At 34.2% G+C, this 19858-nt stretch overlaps 1 protein-coding gene across 3 annotated transcripts in view; it reads right to left on the bottom strand.

The window, feature by feature from the left end:
• LOC118202686 (sodium-dependent nutrient amino acid transporter 1-like) overlaps positions 1 to 19858 on the bottom strand; it is a 166262-nt gene that overhangs the window by 30125 nt on the left and 116279 nt on the right. For all 3 annotated transcript variants that reach the window (XM_035374862.2, XM_035374864.2, XM_035374863.2), the window contains one exon: positions 16881 to 17008. In XM_035374862.2, coding sequence (XP_035230753.1) covers positions 16881 to 17008 — 128 coding nt within the window. The remainder of the gene's footprint in view (positions 1 to 16880; positions 17009 to 19858) is intronic.

The following is a 19858-nucleotide window of genomic DNA, read 5'->3' as shown; positions in this document are numbered from 1 at the left end:
GAATTTGCGAAGCGACTGTTCCAATTGAACAAGAAATATTTTTCCGTTGTTCCCTTAAAGACTCTTCTGAAAATGGTAAGTTGATAGAGAACGGAATATTATTTGAATTAAGCCACTGAGGACCTGTCCACCACAAGTCATGAGTAGAAAGCTCTGAAGGCAAAAGACCTCTTGATGCGCAATCAGCTGGATTCTCCTTTCCTTTTATGTGATTCCAATGCGATGAAGGCAAGACTGATTGAATTTCTGAAACGCGGTTGGCTACGAAAGTTTGCCAGCGTGTTGGTTCTGATTGTATCCAGGACAACACTATCATTGAATCACTCCATGCGTAAATATCGTCAACATGAATTTGCAATAAATTCTGCACAGCTTGAACCAAATGCACTAATAAAACTGCAGAGTAGAGTTCTAAACGAGGAATAGAGATTACTTTCAGGGGAGCTACGCGAGTTTTTGATATTAGTAGCTGCACCGAAATTGAAGAATGATTTGAAGACTTTAAATAAATCACTGCGGCGTAAGCTTTCTCTGATGCGTCACAGAAACAATGAAGGTCTACATTTGTAAATTTGGGCAATCATACTCTTCTAGGAATATGAATGCATTCAAGATTTGCGATATCTTCACAATAGATTTTCCATCTTTGATTGATTTCATCTGGCAAGGGATCATCCCACGAGATTTGCAATTTCCATATGTCTTGAAGCAAGATTTTTGCTGCAACTATAAAAGGTGCTAACCAACCTAGTGGATCAAATATTTTCGAAATAGAAGATAAAATTATTATTTTAGTAGAACACACTCTGTTTTCGAGATTTCCAAAGTGACAAGTAAACTTGTCTTGCGTTGGAAACCACTCCAAACCCAATAATTTTATCGATTTAGTATCAACTACTGTACATGAAGAATTTGAGTTCCGAGCACTCAAAGCAGTTTCCAAAATCGAGCGATCATTTGTACACCATTTATGCAATTGAAAGCCACCTTTTTGTAAAAGTTCACTCAGTTGTGAAATTAACTCTACTGCGTCTTCTACTGTGTCTGAACCAAATAGGATATCATCAATATAACAATTGTGTAATATTATTTCAGCTGCCTTTGGGAATTTAGTTCCTTCGTCAATTGTTAGTTGTTTGAGCACGCGAGTAGCCAGGTATGAAGCGGAAGTAGTGCCGTACGTAACTGTGCACAACCTGTAAGTTTTAATCGGTTTCGATGGATCATCTCTCCAAAATATTTTTTGGAAATCGCGATCTTCATCATGAATTTGAACTTGTCGATACATTTTCAATAAGTCGCTAGTAATGGCTATAGGATAGCATCTAAACCTCAAAAGAATAGTAAATAAGTCGTCTTGCACCTTGGGACCATTCATTAGCGTGTCATTAAGCGATATCCCTGATGTAGTTTGGGCACTAGCATTCAAAACGACGCGTAGTTTTGTGGTAAGACTGGATTCTTTTAGCACGTGATGATGAGGTATATAATAATGAAAATTTACTTTATCTGGATTATCATCGGATAATTCTTCCATGTGTCCAAGTGATAAATATTCGGACAAGAAGTTTTTATACTGTTGATATACTTCAGGAGTTTTTATAAATTTTTGTTCTAGACTAAGAAAGTTGCGAAAGGCTGATGGTCTGGAATTACCTAACTCATTTCTTTTAGGCTTGAATGGCAGTTTTACTGAGTAACGACCATTTTCACTACGCACGTGATTTTCCACGAAATGATTTTCACACAATCTTTCCTCTTTAGTTAAAGGTTTCGATGTGGGAATTTGTTCCAAATCCCAAAATGATTTAATTAATTCCTCCATGTTTACGTTTAGCGTATTGACTGAAACCTGCTTACGGTTTGGGAATTCAAAATGTGTAGTTCCAGCAATTATCCATCCTAACTCAGAACAACATTCAAATGGAAGATTTTTGCCCCTTTTAATTACCTCGCCATTGATTAAAGTAAGGAATACATTAACTCCAAGTAAAATATCAATTTCTCCCGATTCATGAAATGTAGGATCTGCTAAAGTTAAATCTTCGAAACTTTCATATAAATTCAAAGGTAATGTTACACTTGGAATGTTTCCTGTAATTTTGTCTATTATGTAAGCGGACGTTGAAATTCTGTAATTAGTATTAAAATGAGGTGTAAACAACAACTCAACTTCTCCAGTAGTAGTTGTATAGAAAGTACCTAAGCATGACACTAATATCTTCGAATCCTTTATGCTCAATCCTAAATTGATAGCTGTTTTCCGACAAATGAATGATTTTTCACTACCTGAATCTAGTAAACATCTACAATTTATGAATTCATTTTTTGAGTTTTGAACCTTAATTAAAGCAGTACACAAAAGTACATGACTACGTTTACCATTATCATGAGCTCCAAAATGTTTATTTTCATAGTTGTTTGCACAAACAGTAGGAGAAACTTCACTCAAGTTGTTTTCTGGTTTAATTTGCGATTTCGGAACAAACACTTGTGCTTCCGGTGAAGGGAATCTAGATGCATTTTTTGGTTTGAAATTATTTCCTAAATGCAAAATGCTATGATGATGCTTAAAAAAATGCTTGCAGGTATTTGCACTCTTACACATTTTAACATTATGTACATTAGACAAGCAATTAAAACAAAGTTTATTAGTCTTAACAAACTCTATTCGTTTTTGCACTGGTAAATTAAAAAAATTAGAACACCTGTATAAAAAATGATCTTCTTTACAAAACAAGCAGGTAGAATTAGTAATCAGAGAAGTAACCCTATTATACACTGGTTTATCTGATTTATGCGTTTTACTAATTAAAGGTTTACTGTTCTGTAATGTTCTAGCGTAATTCTTCAAAAATTCTATCAAGTCATTCAACTTTGGTATTTCGTCTTTTTTTAATTGACGCTCCCACCACAACTTTGTCGAAACGTCAAGTTTTTGCAAAATAATATACAACAACAAAGTATCACTAAAATTATCTATCCTTTGATCTAATATTTCCAATGAGCGAGTTATTTCGTTTACGTTATCTACTAAATTTAATATCGATGATGCAGATTCCATTTGTAATTGTGAAACGTTAAGAATTCTTTTAATAAAAGCAAATATCTGTTCTCTCTTATTAGAAAATCTCTCTTCTAGTAAACTCCAAGCAATACTGAAATTTTGATCAGCTATGGGAATTGACTGAATAATGCGATAAGCATCATTTTTCAAAGAACTCTTTAAATATTGTAATTTTTTAGCTCCAGAAAGATTTGGATTGTTGCGAACACTAGCGTTAAATAAATCTTTAAATGTTATCCATTCAGTTAAATTTCCGCTAAATGTGGGTAAAGATAATTTCGGTAACTTTAAACTTTCAGAGATTGATTCAGGTACGACAGATTTATCGCCATTTGCGTTTACGACCTTGTAAATCTTTAACTTACGAATAATTTTTAAGTGAACCTCCTCAATTTTCTCTAAAATCGACTGTTCTTCCTCAACGAAAGTGTCTATTTTTTCATCATCACAATTTATATAAATTTCTCTAAATAGAGATTTAAAATCTTCCTTAAAGATTTTACATTTTTCTAAGATTAATTCAGCTTCAGCATTATCTAAGTTATCATAATCTATTCTCTCGATGAATTTCGTTACCTGTGTTTTCAAAATTCTCTTTCGCTTTTTTTTCTATATCTGACATTTTGAAAATGTTCTAAATTCACAATTTTACTAATACTTTAAAGCACAAAAATAGTAGCTATAACGAAATGTCAAATGCAATTAAAATGCGTTAACTATTTCACTCACCTCGTACACTGTATCCATTCCGTAACTCTTGAGAATTCTAAACCGAAATTGCAGTATCAACACCAATACGGACACGTAGAATTCTTATTCACAAGCGCGGGTTTTTCTCGAAGCTCCGGCGTAGGACGACCAAATAATGTAGCGAAGCGGTATCTTAACTTTAAATTAATAAACCTAAGAATACATCACTGCGAGTGGACTGTAAATTAACCTTTATTCGGCGGTTTGAACTTTCGAACACGACACACAGCACAAAAGTAAAACGACAGAGTTACAATTAGCGGTTTTAAGAATGCAAGAACAAAATGCGAGCTGGGCATACAATCTGCGCATTGCGAAATAATATCTCACAGACAGGCAGAGAGCTCTAGTGGCCGAAACACCCCTCTTCCCTCAGTACTAATTGGTGGCGACATGAGCAAGAAACCGAGAAGCACAAGTGAGGCTCAAGCTTCGGAACCACCAGAGCCTTATGTTCGAATTTTCATAGTTCCAGTTGACCCTCAGAACATTTTCACCGACGGAAACTCTCATTTGCGTACAATTAATGAGGGAGCTAACTTTCTGGAAATTGAGGATATTAACTGATGGCTTGTTTAGCCAGATCACCAGATCTAATACAACATTTCTGGGGTGCACTTGTTAAGGCAATCGAAAATTACCTTACCCCTCTCAAAATTCTCCAAGATCTGAAAGTAACGTAGCTACAGAAAACATACTGTCGTCGTAGGGGCTCATAAACTGCCTCATTTCTAACAGGAAATCACGTTGTGTGAGCTATATGAGCTAGCTTATAGAGAGGACTATATGCCTTTTAAACTTCTTTTTCGTTCGATCTTACAATTGCTGTTTTAGATATTTCTACGTCAATCAGCCTCGCACTCAACCATGCGATGTACTTTGACTGCTGTATGATATATATATCTTGTTTGTGTAAGTATTTATCAGTCTATGTCCATATCAAATTTCAAATCAATCAAGTGTGAAAATTCTCTTAATTTTGAACACCAGTATAATTGCAACATTTATTAAAGTATCGCATCTAGTTGAGAGAAACTTCAGGTAAATATATTCATTTTTATCTTATTTTTGTTAATACGTTTGAAATCTTCATTTTTCAAATGCCTTTTTAAATTAAACATAAATATGAAGAAAAGTATAAATGCTTAATGTGAGATTACAGAAGAATAATATTCTGTAGTCTTAGTAAACTGGCCTTTGATAGGTTATTTATTTAACAGCATTTGGCACTCGTATTATTTAGAACTTAGGTAAGTGACTTTCGTATAACGCATTTTTCAGATGCAGAAAACCGATTTTGAAATTTCTGAAGTAAAAATCAGGTGGGCTCTAAGTTCCTTCTCTGATTGGTGAAAGTAGACTGTTTATTGTGGAATGCTGGAAAAGATCTGTCAGAATAAAGGAAAATTTCCATGTGAAATGTGAATCGTATTTTGGGTACTTACGTATTAACGCGACCACTTTAGTAAAAGTCGCTAAATTTTCAGAATGTTCCAAACTCTGGCAACCATGCGCATAACCAACCATTCAGCCGACAACCGCCACCAGCGGCCGAGCGGTAAAGTCGCTGAACACTGGTAGTTCGGTCTGAGATTCAAATCCCGCGAACGGGCTGGCTGCATGGGCGTTTTCGTGGTTTTCCCCATGTGTAAAGTGTATACGAGCCAATTTCCCTTAAGAAGTCCTCCACGAAGGCATCCCTTCCCATAGACAGTTAGCCCTAGTGTGCTTTGCCATAATTAAGTAAACCAAACCAAAACCAAACCATCCGACAATCATGCTCATAAGAATCCTTAATCACGCAACGTCGCCATTTTCGCATTTTTTTTTTCGTGTTATATTCCACGTTCAACGGTCTTTATTAAAAAATCATAGTATATTTTGCCTTAAATTTACTTTTAAAATATGAGCTTGCGGAATCTTCCAGCAATGAAAGAAACTGCGGTAAACTTTCTGCAGGAATGCAAAATTTTGCTGAAACTTTTCTAAAAGGAACACCGAGGAAATGCGTATCCTAGATAGCAGTCGCTATTGCCGAGGTTTGCCCGACGCCGAGTGGCCGCAGTTCTCTGAAGTTTTTTCTTAAGCGAACTGCTAATTCGGTCCGAGTTTCGAATGCCGCGAATGGGCTGGCTGCATGGGCGTTTTCGTAGTTTTCTCCATATGTAACGTGTATACAAGCCAGCTTCCCTTAGAAAGTCCTCCATGAAGGCATCCCTCCCCTTAGGCAGATAGCCCAAGTGTGCTTTGCCGTAATTAAATAAACCAAACCAAACCTTAAGCGAAAACAGATCACTATGTATTTTTGGAGAAGAACTGGGGAAACAAATTACAGCAAGATTTGTAGAATAATGTCAGTGTTTTATTTTTTAACGCATCCTGTAACCCTTATTTAATAATTAAAATGTGTATTTAAAATTGCTGAAGTATGTTTTCTTTTCATCTATTGATAATGTTTACCGACTCTCAACAAACCTCTTTTGTTTGGAAATTTTTCTAAAAAAAAAAAAAAATTTTTTTTAAAAAGAAAAAAAAAATGCGCGAAAACCACCAACTTGCAACCTATAATTTGTAGGGACATTAGGTATTTTTAAAACAGGAGACATGAAAAATGAGCAATGCCCTCCCGGACTCGAGTCACGGACCTCTCAAACACGCGTGGAGCGCGTGACCACTGCACCACAAAGACATGCTAAGAAGGCGGGAGAAATACCTCATATACTCCCTCTTTTTTAAACGGCGACTGGGGTTTTAGGGGACCCAATTGCCAAATCCTAGTGGTGAAGAATCATCATTCAAGACCTTTTAGTTCGGGTGCAACAGGAGACATTAGGTATTTTTGAAGAAGGAGAGATAAAAAATGAGCAATGCCTTCGCCGGGACTCGAGCCACGGACCTTTCAAATACTACACCACAAAGGCATGCTAAGAAGGCAGGAGAAATACCTTATAAAGTAACCTATACCTTGATCTGTAAATACTCTCCAGATTGCGCCAAGGTGATTGCGTTAATATATAAATACCGTATTTTTTATGTTTTTGGTGATTTTTAAATGCATTGCTGGCAATTTTATTTTTTAACAAGTTTTCTTCTTAATAAAGCTTCTCGTTTAGATTTTTAATAATCCCTCCGGCCCCTGAATAATGTCTAACAGGGTTCTAGAGAATTAATTTGACTTTTATATAACATTTTAACTACCGGTAAAATATGAACTACATTTTAATTTTTAATTTTAAAAGAATGCATGAAAACAAACTAATTGGCCATTTTGAATCCTATGTATTATTCTTGTTACTTCTAAAATCAGTTTTGTTTATTCGGCACTGAATCTGTTCTAATTGCCCAAGTAAGCTAAGATGCTTTTTATTTAAATGTTCCATTCAAGTTTCAGAAAAAACTTCTTAACTTAAAGCGGAACAAAAATTTAAAAGGATGACTTTTTTTGAGAAATTTAATTTTTTGAATTACCTGGGGAACAAATTTATACCATACTACATTTTCAGATAACTTTGCTTTCTTTCTATCCGAAGAAATCTAATCTTTTCTTAAATTCCTTTATAATATTTCTTCCAAATCTTCTCGTTACACACAGCCACTTTTCTTATTTGTTTTAAGTACAAAAATTGAGGGAAATTTAGTTTAAACCTACATTTAATGAAAAATATGTTTCTTGAAATTTTAAACAGCTGATGTAAATTTTCAGTTATTCGATAGATGGCGCCACAGAACTTTACACAACTTTAAATACATTGTCTGAAAGTCGTTTGATATTTTAGTACTTTAAAACAGTAGTCTCTAATTCAAACTATATGCGGATCAAATACACGATCAAAGCAGCTGACGGGTCAAAAACTGCTTTTTCTTATTTTCGAAAATAATAACTATTTTTAAGAAAACGTTTTTTACTAAATTTAAAATTTTATTCAGAAAAATTTTATTTATTTGAAATTTATTTAGTAAATATATATATCAAAACATGTAAAAGAGTATTAATAACAACGCAATAAATATTAAAAGGAAAAAATTCCATTTAATATTTATTTAAATCGGAAGCTGATCTCTGCAAGAAATTCTTAATGATATCACTTTGTAATTCTAAATTATTGAAAGCTTAAATATTAAACTTTCAGGCTTAGGTTACTTAACTAATTAACCAACAAATTACAAAACTAAGTAGGAAACAATTTGAGATAAATAATAACATCTGCTCTTTCTAATTAAATTTTTCCTTCGTGCATACAGAAAGAATACGTATATTTGGATGTAAATAATTATAAACTTTATTTCCACTACAACTTTCAGTTACAATACCTGATGGCATTTTGATTTTGATATAAACTTTGTACCTTAGAGAAAAATTGCTAGAAAATATCCTCCTCACGAATTGTAGATACTCGTCTGTAAATTTAGTTCTTCTTTGTGGATTTAAGAATTTTCAACTGCGAGGGAAAAAAATGTGTCACATAATTCTAATCGCAAGCAAAGGAATTAATGTTATTGCAAAAATTCATAACTGAGCGTATTTATCTTTTGATAACCCCGAAAAAAGTTAATCAAACCTGTATTTTGAGATCTGTAAGATTTCTATCCCAGTATAAATTAATTAACTCCATCTGCAGATTTTCTGGGCGTTACTCACGCTCATTTTTAATAATAATGAAAATAAGATATACAGTGTCTCACAAAAGTGATGGGACACTTGTGCTTTACAAAAGGAAACTGTAATAAAATAAATTAAAAAAACATGTAAAAATTTTTTGTGGGTGTGTTTCATACTTAAATTTAGTAACAATTATTACATAACATACATTTTCTCAAAATATTTAAATATTAATTTTATAAAAATACAATTGTTTAAAACGTAGCAAAAATGGCTCACATAAGTGATGGGACACCATTAGATACTACTACGTACTACAATAAAAATATTTTTGGGGGTTTTTATTTTTACTCAAAAGCAATTAGCAATAATGTATAAAGTCGTCTGCAGTATTTCTCTCCAGTTTGTTTTGGAATTTTTGTGATTTTTAGCTCTGTGCAGCCATGAATGCTAAACGAAAAGAAACTTTGCCTGAAATTCGAAAATTAGTTATTAATTTGCATATGGAACGTGGAAAATCTGTTAGAAAAACTCCTGAAACAGTTAACTTGAGTCATTCAACAGTTTACAATATCATTAAACGATATAAAAAGAATCATATGATTCAGGATAAAAGAAGACCTGGCCGATCATCAAAGCTATCCAATGGAATAAAGCGAATTATCGTTCGAAATATTAAAAAAATTCCAAGAATGAGTGCTTCTAAAGTTGCTGCCTGATTTACAAGCATTATATGGAGTAATTGTTAAACCTGAGACTATTAGAATTCGATCTGCTGGATATTACGGTAGAGCAGCCAGGAAAAAATTCTTCGTGAGTGAAAAGAATAGAAAACTCAGACTGGCTTTCGCAAAATCCAACATAAATAAGAATTCTGATTACTGGAATGAAGTTATATTTGCTGATGAGAGTAAATTTAATATATTTGATTCTAACAGTAGAATCTTGGTGTGGAGAAAACCCAAGGAAGAATTTCGAAAACAGAACTAGGCGCCAACATTAAAACATGGTGGAGGAGGAGTTGTTGTATGGGGGTGTATTTCATCCGCTGGAGTTGGTACTCTTGTTTTTATTGACAGTATAATGGATCAGTACAAGTATATTGACATTTTAAATCAAAATTGAAAATGTTCAGCGCGAAAATTGAACCTTCATAACGATTTTAAATTCTACCAGGACAATGACCCCACGCACACTGCTTTGAACATTAGACTCTGGCTGCTGCTTTCTAGAATATGCTGTATAACTGTCCTGAAATAATAAAAACACCACCACAGTCTCCAGACTTAAATTCCATACAGAATATTTGCCAAGAATTGGAATCAAGAATTCGCAAACACACCATTTCTTCAAAACAACAATTAAAATCGGTGCTTCAAGAAGAATGGGGTAAAATCACTCCAGAAATCACAAAAAAATTAGTCGAAAATTAGTTTTGGATAAATATTTGATGGAAAAGTAAGTGTCCCATCACTTATGTGAACCATTTTTTGCTCCGTTCTAAACAATTGTATTTCTATTAAATTAATATTTTAATATTTTGAGAAAATGTATGTTAAGTAATACTTGTTACTAAATTTAAGTATGAAACACACCCACAAAAAATTTTTACATGTTTTTTAAATTTATTTTACTACAGTTTCCTTTTGTAAAACACAAGTGTCCCATCATTTTTGTGAGACACTGTAAGTAGCGGCTCTGGTGAGAAGCTGGGTTTTGACTTTTTTTACTTCCTTGTACGAAGTAAAAAGGAAGTATTGTAATCGCGAAAAGTTTCAGGCAGCATATTTCAACGAAAATATCCATTTTGACCGCTATTGAATGCAATTTAACAATGTTTTTGCATGATATCTGTACGTAAGGACAGAATAAAAGACTCGTTTCCTCCAAAAAAATTATATAACTGCTTTAAAATTAATTCTGAAGAGAATTTTTCGTGGCGTCTGTACGAACGTATGTACGTACGTGCGTACGTATCTCGCATAACTCAAAAACGAGTAGCCTCAGAACGTTGAAATTTTGTATATAGGACTGCTATAACATGTAGATATGCACCTCGTATTTTGGTTGGGCCGCACCAAACCTATATAAATATATTTATATATATATCCACTCCGTTACCCGGCTCAGTGATCTCAATTTCTTTACTCTTATATGTTTGTAAATTGTACATTTTTTGCTTTAAAAATTATGTATTATGTTGTTTTTATTTTCCGGTTAAGGTTTTTATGCCTTTAGTAAATCTGTATGGAATATTTTTAGAATTATCAACAATTTTAAAGTTGTCTAAGTACCGCTAAGCCTTTTTTTAATGGCGGCCATTGATGCTTACATTTAAAACAGGAGACTAGTGGATTTGTTGCCAATCTAGAGAAACTTAGCTTCACAACAACAAAGATAACGCTTTCATTTATTACTGCCAATTAAATCATGCTTAATTCTTTCTGGAATTTTTTCGAGGAAATAAGTGTTTAAGATTTACTTCGTAATTTTTAATATAGATATTTTGAGTATTTACGTATTTTTGCCTTCTCGCGAAGTGAGAACTGAGTTAATTAAATGAGAAATACTCAGTCGTCTGTGAAAAACTGTTTCTTTTTTGTTTTGTTTGCTTAATTTCTTTTATACATCATTCTAGCTTTATTATAGTATTTGAATAGAACATGTGGCAACGATTAGATAATTCTATTCTTTAAATGATATAAATTTTGTGCATTATGAGTTATAATATGAATGAAATATAATACTGTTAAGTGAATCTAGCGCCAGAGTGTCGCTATGGTAATCAAATGCTAGAGTGAATTTTAAAAAGAATGCATTTATTCTATTGTGGTTTATGCGCTGTCGGCGAAGAAGATTTAATTCAATCCAATAAGTTTAAATGAAATGCAAGAAAAAATGCGTATAATTTAATATTCCGTATAAGGAGGTCATGTGGTGTACACATCAGATTTTTTTTTCATTGGCGAGAACAAACGGGTAACGATTTGCGCATCTGCGAGAAACAAATGGTGTACAATTTAACTAGTTTTTCATAATTGTCGTATGTTAATATAACAATTTCTCATCGTAGTAAAGTAGTCATTGTGTTTACTATTTTCAATCTTTGGCTAACAATGGAAAAAGGAGCTGTAATTAATAATATAACTATAAATGATGTAGCCTTTTAATTGTAATTCTTTGTAATTGATGTCATAGTAATTATTTAGCAGCAGTTGCTGAACTCTGCCTACCAGAAAGAATATTTAAAAAAATTCATTTTCAGGTTATTTATATATATATATATATATATATATATATATACTAGAAAGTCCGGTGGTCATACGAAATGACCGCTGTTCTAGATATTATAAATTGTAATTAAAATTATTTGTGCAAGGTGTCTGCTAATTCAAACTGAATTACCTAGGGCAGGCGGCGAGGACGCCCCTTTGCTTACTGTCCCACGGGGTTTCCCCCTTCTACTTGCTTAATTGCTTAAAGTAGAGTGCAATGAAGGAAACCACTGGCCGGTACATTTCTTAAGAGCCACCACTAGCTCAATAAATAAAGGTGATTTAAATAATAAAATGTTAATTCACATGTCAAAGATCTCTTTGAACACAACATTTCTTGTGTAGATCTTTCCATCATTTTTAAGCTCGCCTTGGAGAGGACCATCCATTATTTTTAATTTTACGCCCGTTCTTTCACGAACTCTTGAACAGGTAACATCAAGTTGACCGTGTCCAAATGCATGCTCAGGTAAAAAAATGCCAACACGCTTAACCGTTTGGCCCTGTAACTTATGGATGGTCATAGTAAAGGTAAGTTTTACAGGAAATTGTCTACACCTCAATTGCAACGGCAACCCTGTGCCATGGCAATTTCGCCCCATTGGCAGGTATGCAAGCAACCCATAAACTATCGGCGACAAACAGACACTTAAGCGGCATATAATAAAGATATTTATTTATTTAAATTTATTTGTTTTTTCATCGTTGCCTGTTGCATATTTCCGAATTTTATTATATATAGATGTTAAATTTATTTATTAAATGTTAAATGCACGTGGTCTGGTATTTTTAATTTTCCGGCTTAACTTTATCATAATATTCGTCACGCGCTGCACTGCATGGGTAATAAAACAATTTGCAGTTACGCAAGCAACCAATAAACTATAGACGACAAACACTTAAGCCGCTTATATATAAGATATATATATATATGTATACATTCGAGCTCCAAAAATAAGCAACAAATGCAAAGAGGAAAGGTACGAATGTAAAAAGGGAAATTAAAACATACAATTTACATATGAGGTAGCGATTTCATCGCCGAATGCAAATAGGCAATCAAAATTCGCATAAAATGCAATCCTGCAGTCACACCATAGCGCCCTAGAAAGGGACATGCCGCACCTATGCGTCAGTTCGCGAGCAGTGATAGTTCCATGTAATCCAAGAGAGCAAATCGGAAAGCATGAGCCAAAGACATCATTTTCATGATTAAATAGCGTTGGAAGGCTATCGGATCAAAATCTCCTTAGAAGACATGGGTCTGGCCACCGCAGGATTACCCCAAAAGCCAGATAATCTCTTCCTGTTGCTATGTGCAAGATCCTGTAGATCACAAACAGCACGACAGATAGCGTCGCATTTCTCTACTGCTGCAAGACGGCCCATATCATGCCAAACTATGTCACGATGACTACATGAAGGTGGACTGCACGCCCAACGACCTGTGGTTTGTGTTACTTTGTCCCCAACGCATGTCACAGCGCGGTAGAATGGGACCGTAAAAATCGCATTTGGATACCACAGCAGTGGGGCCACATATTCTTTACACATAAGTATCGATTTAACATCCAGAACGACTAGCAATGTCACTGCCCTTCGGGACATGCTATGGGGTGCCAAACTCGCTATCGCAAATACTAACAAGGTCGAGGTATCGAGCGTCAAACATAGTTCAAAAAGATTATTACAAAGGAGGAATTGCAAAGGATTGGCTGAAATAGCAACGAACGGCGCACTAATCCTGGTGGTTTTCTCATAACTGACCGATATCGCGACGAAATTTTACAAGGTTTCACGATAGAAGGTGTTAGCACAAGGGTACCTGGGCCGAAGGCCCTACCTCTTATCGAACAATTTGGGTATTTTTTTAATTTTGTACAACATAAAGTTAAAAAAAATCTAAGCAATCATTTTATATTGAAGTTAGGAAAAAAGCTAATAATTAAACCAAACGTTAACTATGAGTGAAACCAGTCGAAAGGGTCAAAATGTCAAAGCATCTGGTAAGTTGTTTGAGCTGGTGACATGAATTGCTGTAAGAGAGTTTTTTAATACATGAAAAATATAAGGCAGTCCGAAGCATTCGGTGAAATACATGTAAGGGTATAGATTAAGTAATTATAATAGAAAAGGGTACTGGCAATATAGCTGCACTTAGGAGATGGAATAGAATTTTTCAGAATTACAATAGGTGAGTAAAATGAGCTGTTGCAATTAACGTCAGGGTGATTGAAGTCAAGAGAGTTAAGAACCAGCCGATAAAATAGTAAGTTATAGGACATGATAGATACATATTAATAAACACAATATATAGAATATTTATTTTTTAATATAATTTTGTTAGTATGAAATATTATTCGTTGGCATTATTTTTCATAAATATTTCTTCAAATAAGACGAAATTTTATATCCACTTGTGTATCCTTATATCGCTGCAATGGATACTCACTTGATACTTATGGAGGATAACGCCCGCCCGCATAGAGCTCAAGTGGTTCGGAGTTATCCGGAGAATGAAACCATTCCACATCAGCCGTGGCCTGATGGATCACCGAACCCGAATAACATACAGCATGTTAGAGACATGGTGGGACTACGTAAAGTAGTTTGCATTGTGCCACTAGGCACGCTCCACGAGCTCCGACATGTTTTACTAGAGGAATGGGCAATAATGCTATAACAAGCGATCAACGGCATTATTACCAGCTCGCCTCGCCGTTGTCAAGCATGCATTTCAGCTAGCGGCTATCATTACCTAGTATTAGCTTGTTTACATTGCACATTCTTCCCACCCATTTCGTCTCTCGTGATGTGATGGCCTTAATGCATGTGTTTTTTTATATGTTTGTATTATTGTTTGCTGAGTGCTTTGGTAATGCCAGATCAACCTCTTGGATCAGTTTAACTTGTATCTGTTAAATGGTTTTTTTTTTATTCAGTTTCTTTAGCAGTAGTGCGTTTCGTCTTTTGTGATGTGATTTCGATACGTCATAAATTCATGCTCTTATCGGTTACACACCTAATGATTTGTGTCCGTACTATTATTTCAGTTATGCGCAGAGTAGGCCAGTCACATCAGTTCAGGCAGTTGATAGTTCCATAGTCTAAAGTTTATGATGTTGTGTAGACCATTCTATGATCCTGACTGCCGTAGCGATAGGTCCGATTTCGAATCCCGGAGAAAGCAGGATTACAACTGCCCGTCTCTTCACAGGAGGCAACGGTGGCCACCTTTTAGGTCTTTCCATAACGAAATAGCCACCACTTCCGGTCCTTGTAGTGGCGCAAGGCTATTGGCTATTAAATAAAGCGCTCGGCCATTCAAAAAAATATTTCACAGCCGATAGCGTAACTAGGGAGGACAAAGAGGAATATAAGTCGGAGGACGCTTTTAGGGCTATTAAGGCAAACAGAAGGGGACGCAACATTTTCTGTTGACCTCATGCGCTGAAAACCCTAGCTACGCCTATGATCACAGCTTCGTTACAACTTAGTCGACATGGAACGCTACGAATGAGACAACGAGTTTTGATCATAAAAATTCATTCCAAGAATGACAAGTGTTACGTGCAAGTATTAAAATGCTTCGTGAAAGCGCTAGACGGGAACGAGAACCTAATGAAACAACATTCGTAGATTGATTAAAAGAATTTTGAAAATACAGATTTGACAGCAAACATTAAATCACCAGGCTGCTCGATCCAATCTGTCTGTTGGAAACATTACTATTTTGCACGACATTTTTTTTGCAAGTGCCAAAAATATCCGAACTCTAAGAGGAAAAATACGAAAATAACTTAAAGAGGAAACTGAATGTGTAATAAGCCACCTTTGGGTAGGCAGATGCGTGGGAAAATGATCACGAATTTCATTGACAGAGCGAGGCGCTGAAAGGCAAGTGTATATGTCACATTAGTTTTCATTCTTAAATCGAATTATTTACCTATTGTATGATTCCGTTTATACTATTTTTCTTCGAAATTTTGCATGTATTCTGCTAAAGAAGCACTCTTTGAAACAATCTGTAGAACGTGCTTAATCCCTTGTTTTAAAACAATGCAACTGCTATGACTAATCTCGGTGTGAATAGGTTAGAAACACTTGCGACGTGAGTACACAAATTTCGATGGTGATTAATTTCAGTTTTGTTGTAAAGACTACATCTTATTCTTTTTCACAATTATGCATAATTGTAGTTCTAAATTATGGCAACAGTTGTTCTATAACATAAAACGTTTTCAGATTTGGCTAATAAATCAAAAAAATTACTCAAGTGAATTAAAACCAGTGAGTTAAAAGTAATAGCCTCAACACACTACTGTAGATTTTGCTTAATGTGATCGCGATTAGTGTTAGGCAATGCGATATTGTTATCGATCTGTCGAAGACCCTCCCGTGTTGTATGGGGAATACTTCGCTTATTGTGATCAACAATTCGGTTAATAAGATCAAACTATTACAGAATAATTTTTTAGCTAGTGATAAAGTAGCCAAATAAAGTCAAAATAGGTTATAAAAATTGGCAAATGACAAAGAAATGTCTCCAAGTAAGGAGTTTAAGCCACCAAACAGAGTGGTTTGAATTTTAATAGAACATTTAAAATTGAACAACAAAAAATCCTTAGTTTGGGTAGACCATTGAATACCTCTATCGATTCCGAGGACAAGCAGACCTAGGTCCCTCTTCTTCAGGAACAAAAAAACATGTTGCAGAAATTTTTCCACATCTTCCTTACTACCGAGAAAAAAAAAAAAAAAAAAAAAAAAAGAATCAATGAAAACATTTACTAAGATTTTCACTTAATTTTCAATTTTACATTGGCAAGTCCTTTTTTAAGCAGAACTGCTTTCCATCTATTAAGCTTAGGTTTACAGTATCGGCCAAATATCTTCCAGAAACATTATGAACGTTCATAAATCAATCTTTTCATCTGCACATTGTGAACAGTTCATAAACACGTTTTTGTCTTTTTCCTAATTAAAATTCTGTGAAAGCACCTATTTATATGCTTCTGATTATATTTACATTAAATTTGTTAAATTCCACTGCTCTTTTGAAGGAAATTTTTTCCCACATCGTTTAATGTCAACATTCGGTTCATGTTACCAAAATAACCTTGGACAAACGCGATCACATTAAGCGTCGCTACTGTACAAAAATTATGTAAGGAAAATAAATTTTTACCTTCATGGTTAACCACTTCCCTGATGTCCTTGGCGTATTTATGAGACAACGATCCCAGAACGGCGAAGCTCACGCATCCAGCTAATATGTTGACAAATGTGTCCAAAACGCTGATAATCATTGCATCCCTTCAAAAGAGGAAAATTTATTAAAGAACAATATTACGAATTATTTGCATTAATATTTTATTACCTAATAAGGATTTCACAGGCAATTAATTATAAAAAATTTTAATATTTTTTGTTTAGAAAGTCCTTGTAAATTGTTTAGAATACTACAATATAAGGATCAAAATAAAAGTATGATATGGACCATCCCTTCCAGTCCCATATTAAGATTTGGAATTGCAGTGACCTTACAGTAAACTATGATCAACCGTATTTTCGGTTAATCGTTTGTAACTAAATTCTAATTTGTTTATAATCTTTATGGGTCAATGTTAATTATAAACACAACTCGTTTTTTTTTTTATTTTTTAAATGGACAATGCTAACTTTACGTGCTCATGTACACATACGGTCTCGTGCTTCGGGCTGAAAATATCGCATCCTCTGGTCAAATGCTGTTTAAAATTCGTAAATCAGCGACTTAACAATCACAAAATTTTTTTAAAGCGGCAGATCTTTAGAACTCCCGTCAGAGTGCTACGTATTGCCATTCATTTCCTTTTACATTCGAATGCAAATTTAAGAGAATTTCCAAATTATGTCTATTTTTAGAAAGGTACTACATCAGAGGTACTAAATATTCCGCAGAATATTCAAAGTCGAATACATAACTGTACACAGTGTAATTTTGGAACTGTGATTGTGAGCACGAGGAGTTTTCGACGATTTGTGCCTTCACTATATTCGCCGTGTTTCTCGCAAGAGTTGGCTAAATTTTATAAGTTGTCAGCTAAAATGAGCAGCCACAAACGAATGGTCAAAAATCCACAAATGGAGATGGAGAATTTTTGGTAGATTGCAGGCAAACCAATCACAAGCGCAGGTGGCTTTAATTCCAAGAATACATTTAATGCTTATAAATGGAATCTCAACTACATACCTACTTTAAATATCAAATTTGAGATGTTTTGGATTATCTCCAAATATATTTTTTTACGAAAGTCCATTCAGAGTTTCAAGTAAGGTACTACTTCTGGTTTATCAATTTTAGCAAAATCAAATACCATTAATACAAATGTCTTTAATACTAAAACTCTTAGTTCGGGATTTTATTTTAACGTAATTTTTCATTAAAAATTGTTGTGGGTTTCCAATAAAGTACCATTTTTAGTTGTTTCGTTTTACCCCTAGTCTAATCAACTCTTTATATGAATACAGAACGCTTAAATACAGAAAAGAGAGATTTGGGGGCAACAGAAACCGTTACATGTTAAATTGTGCAACTCTGTTGCTGTGTTTAATTTTTTCTACATCTAATCTGATAAAACTCATTACAAAACGAGGTTGCTACTGAGAGAGTTTAGTAAAACAGTGCATTTTCTTTTAAAATACGCTTGTAACATTTGCTCTAGAACTTTTTTCTCCTAATTTATACTTTACTAACTCTAATTTTTATCAGTAGGCTTTTGAATTAATGGACTTGAAAGTCTTATGGTAAATTATCCACACATTCTTCATCAATAACTGTTCTATTTTCATTACTATCACGGTATGTAGAAATTCTTGCTTCATTTGAACACTATTTTGAACATCATCTGATTACATGGTCCTCTTTCATTTATAAATATTCACTATTTGCCTTTTTGAAACTATAACCAATACCACTACACTAATAATGAATTTAAAGAAGTAACTATTCATATGAAGTTCACAGAACAAAATTATTTTTCCACCAAGTATACATTTTGTCAACGAAATTCTTCATACGGTCTATATCTTCCCACTCCCTGGTCGCAGATTTATGCTTTCAATTATAAAAATGCTTTAAATAAAGGAAATATTATGCAATTATATTTTAAATTTCAAAAATCGCTTTCTTAAAATCATAAAATTTAAATTATTTTCCGTCCAGTCCCAGTCCCAGTAGTTATAGGCTCAGTAATAACAGTTACTAGAAATTTGGACTGGTTATAGAAAATACTATGCAAAATGCTTGTTCCTTATGTGATAGGCATTGACCCAGATATTTAATTTTGAAGTTTGAAATCACGCTTAGAGGTCGTACAAAAATTGAAGAGCTAAATATTTAAATTAGAGTATAATTAAAATTGAAACATCATTTTTAATCATCAAAAAACAAAGATTTCTTTTGTCAATAGATTAAGCAACTAGGATTGTTACTTTGACTGTGGTGAAAGGTAAGAGGAGTAATATAATTTCATGAAACAAAAGAACTGTTTGTGGTAGGCATTCAGTGTGGTCTTGGTTGAATTGTGTGTTGTATACAGCCCAAACATTATGAGTGAAGGTGTAATGCGCGAGTGAAGATGGTCACCGTGTTTTGAAATGCTAATGGAATTTTTATTGTCAAATTCATTCGTACGACAATTAATTCTGAAGTGTACTGTAACACTTCAGAACAAACATCGCGGACATTCCATCCAGAACAAACATCGCGGCTTGCTGATATCTGAGGTTGTATTGCTGCATGATAAAGCTCACTCTCACAATGCTAAGAGAACACAAACACAAATTTTTTTGCCTCAATTCAAATGGAAGGTATTTCAATATCCCTCCTACAGCCAGGAGTGGCTCCTTCTGTTTACCATTTGTTTCCTACAATGAAGTAGCCTAAGGCACAGCACTTCGGTGATGATAAGGAACTTCAAACCTCTGTGATAAGTTGGCTGAAGTCGCAGGCGGCGGAGATTTATATTGGTAAGTTATTTATGATTTGTTATTTATGATTGAAAGTTGGTAAAACGCAATGACAACTACTTGAATGTATATGTGGGTTTTTTCTTTACAGCGAAACGGAAGTTTGTTTCCGAATTGCCCTTGTAATTTGCAGCGATTTTAGAATGTTCTACG

The sequence above is a fragment of the Stegodyphus dumicola genome, chromosome 3, assembly GCF_044657685.1.
Source record: "Stegodyphus dumicola isolate Sdum_Otavi_A_Nest chromosome 3, ASM4465768v1".
In the NCBI taxonomy this organism is placed as follows: domain Eukaryota; kingdom Metazoa; phylum Arthropoda; class Arachnida; order Araneae; family Eresidae; genus Stegodyphus; species Stegodyphus dumicola.
This window is presented reverse-complemented; position numbering and strand designations above follow the sequence as displayed.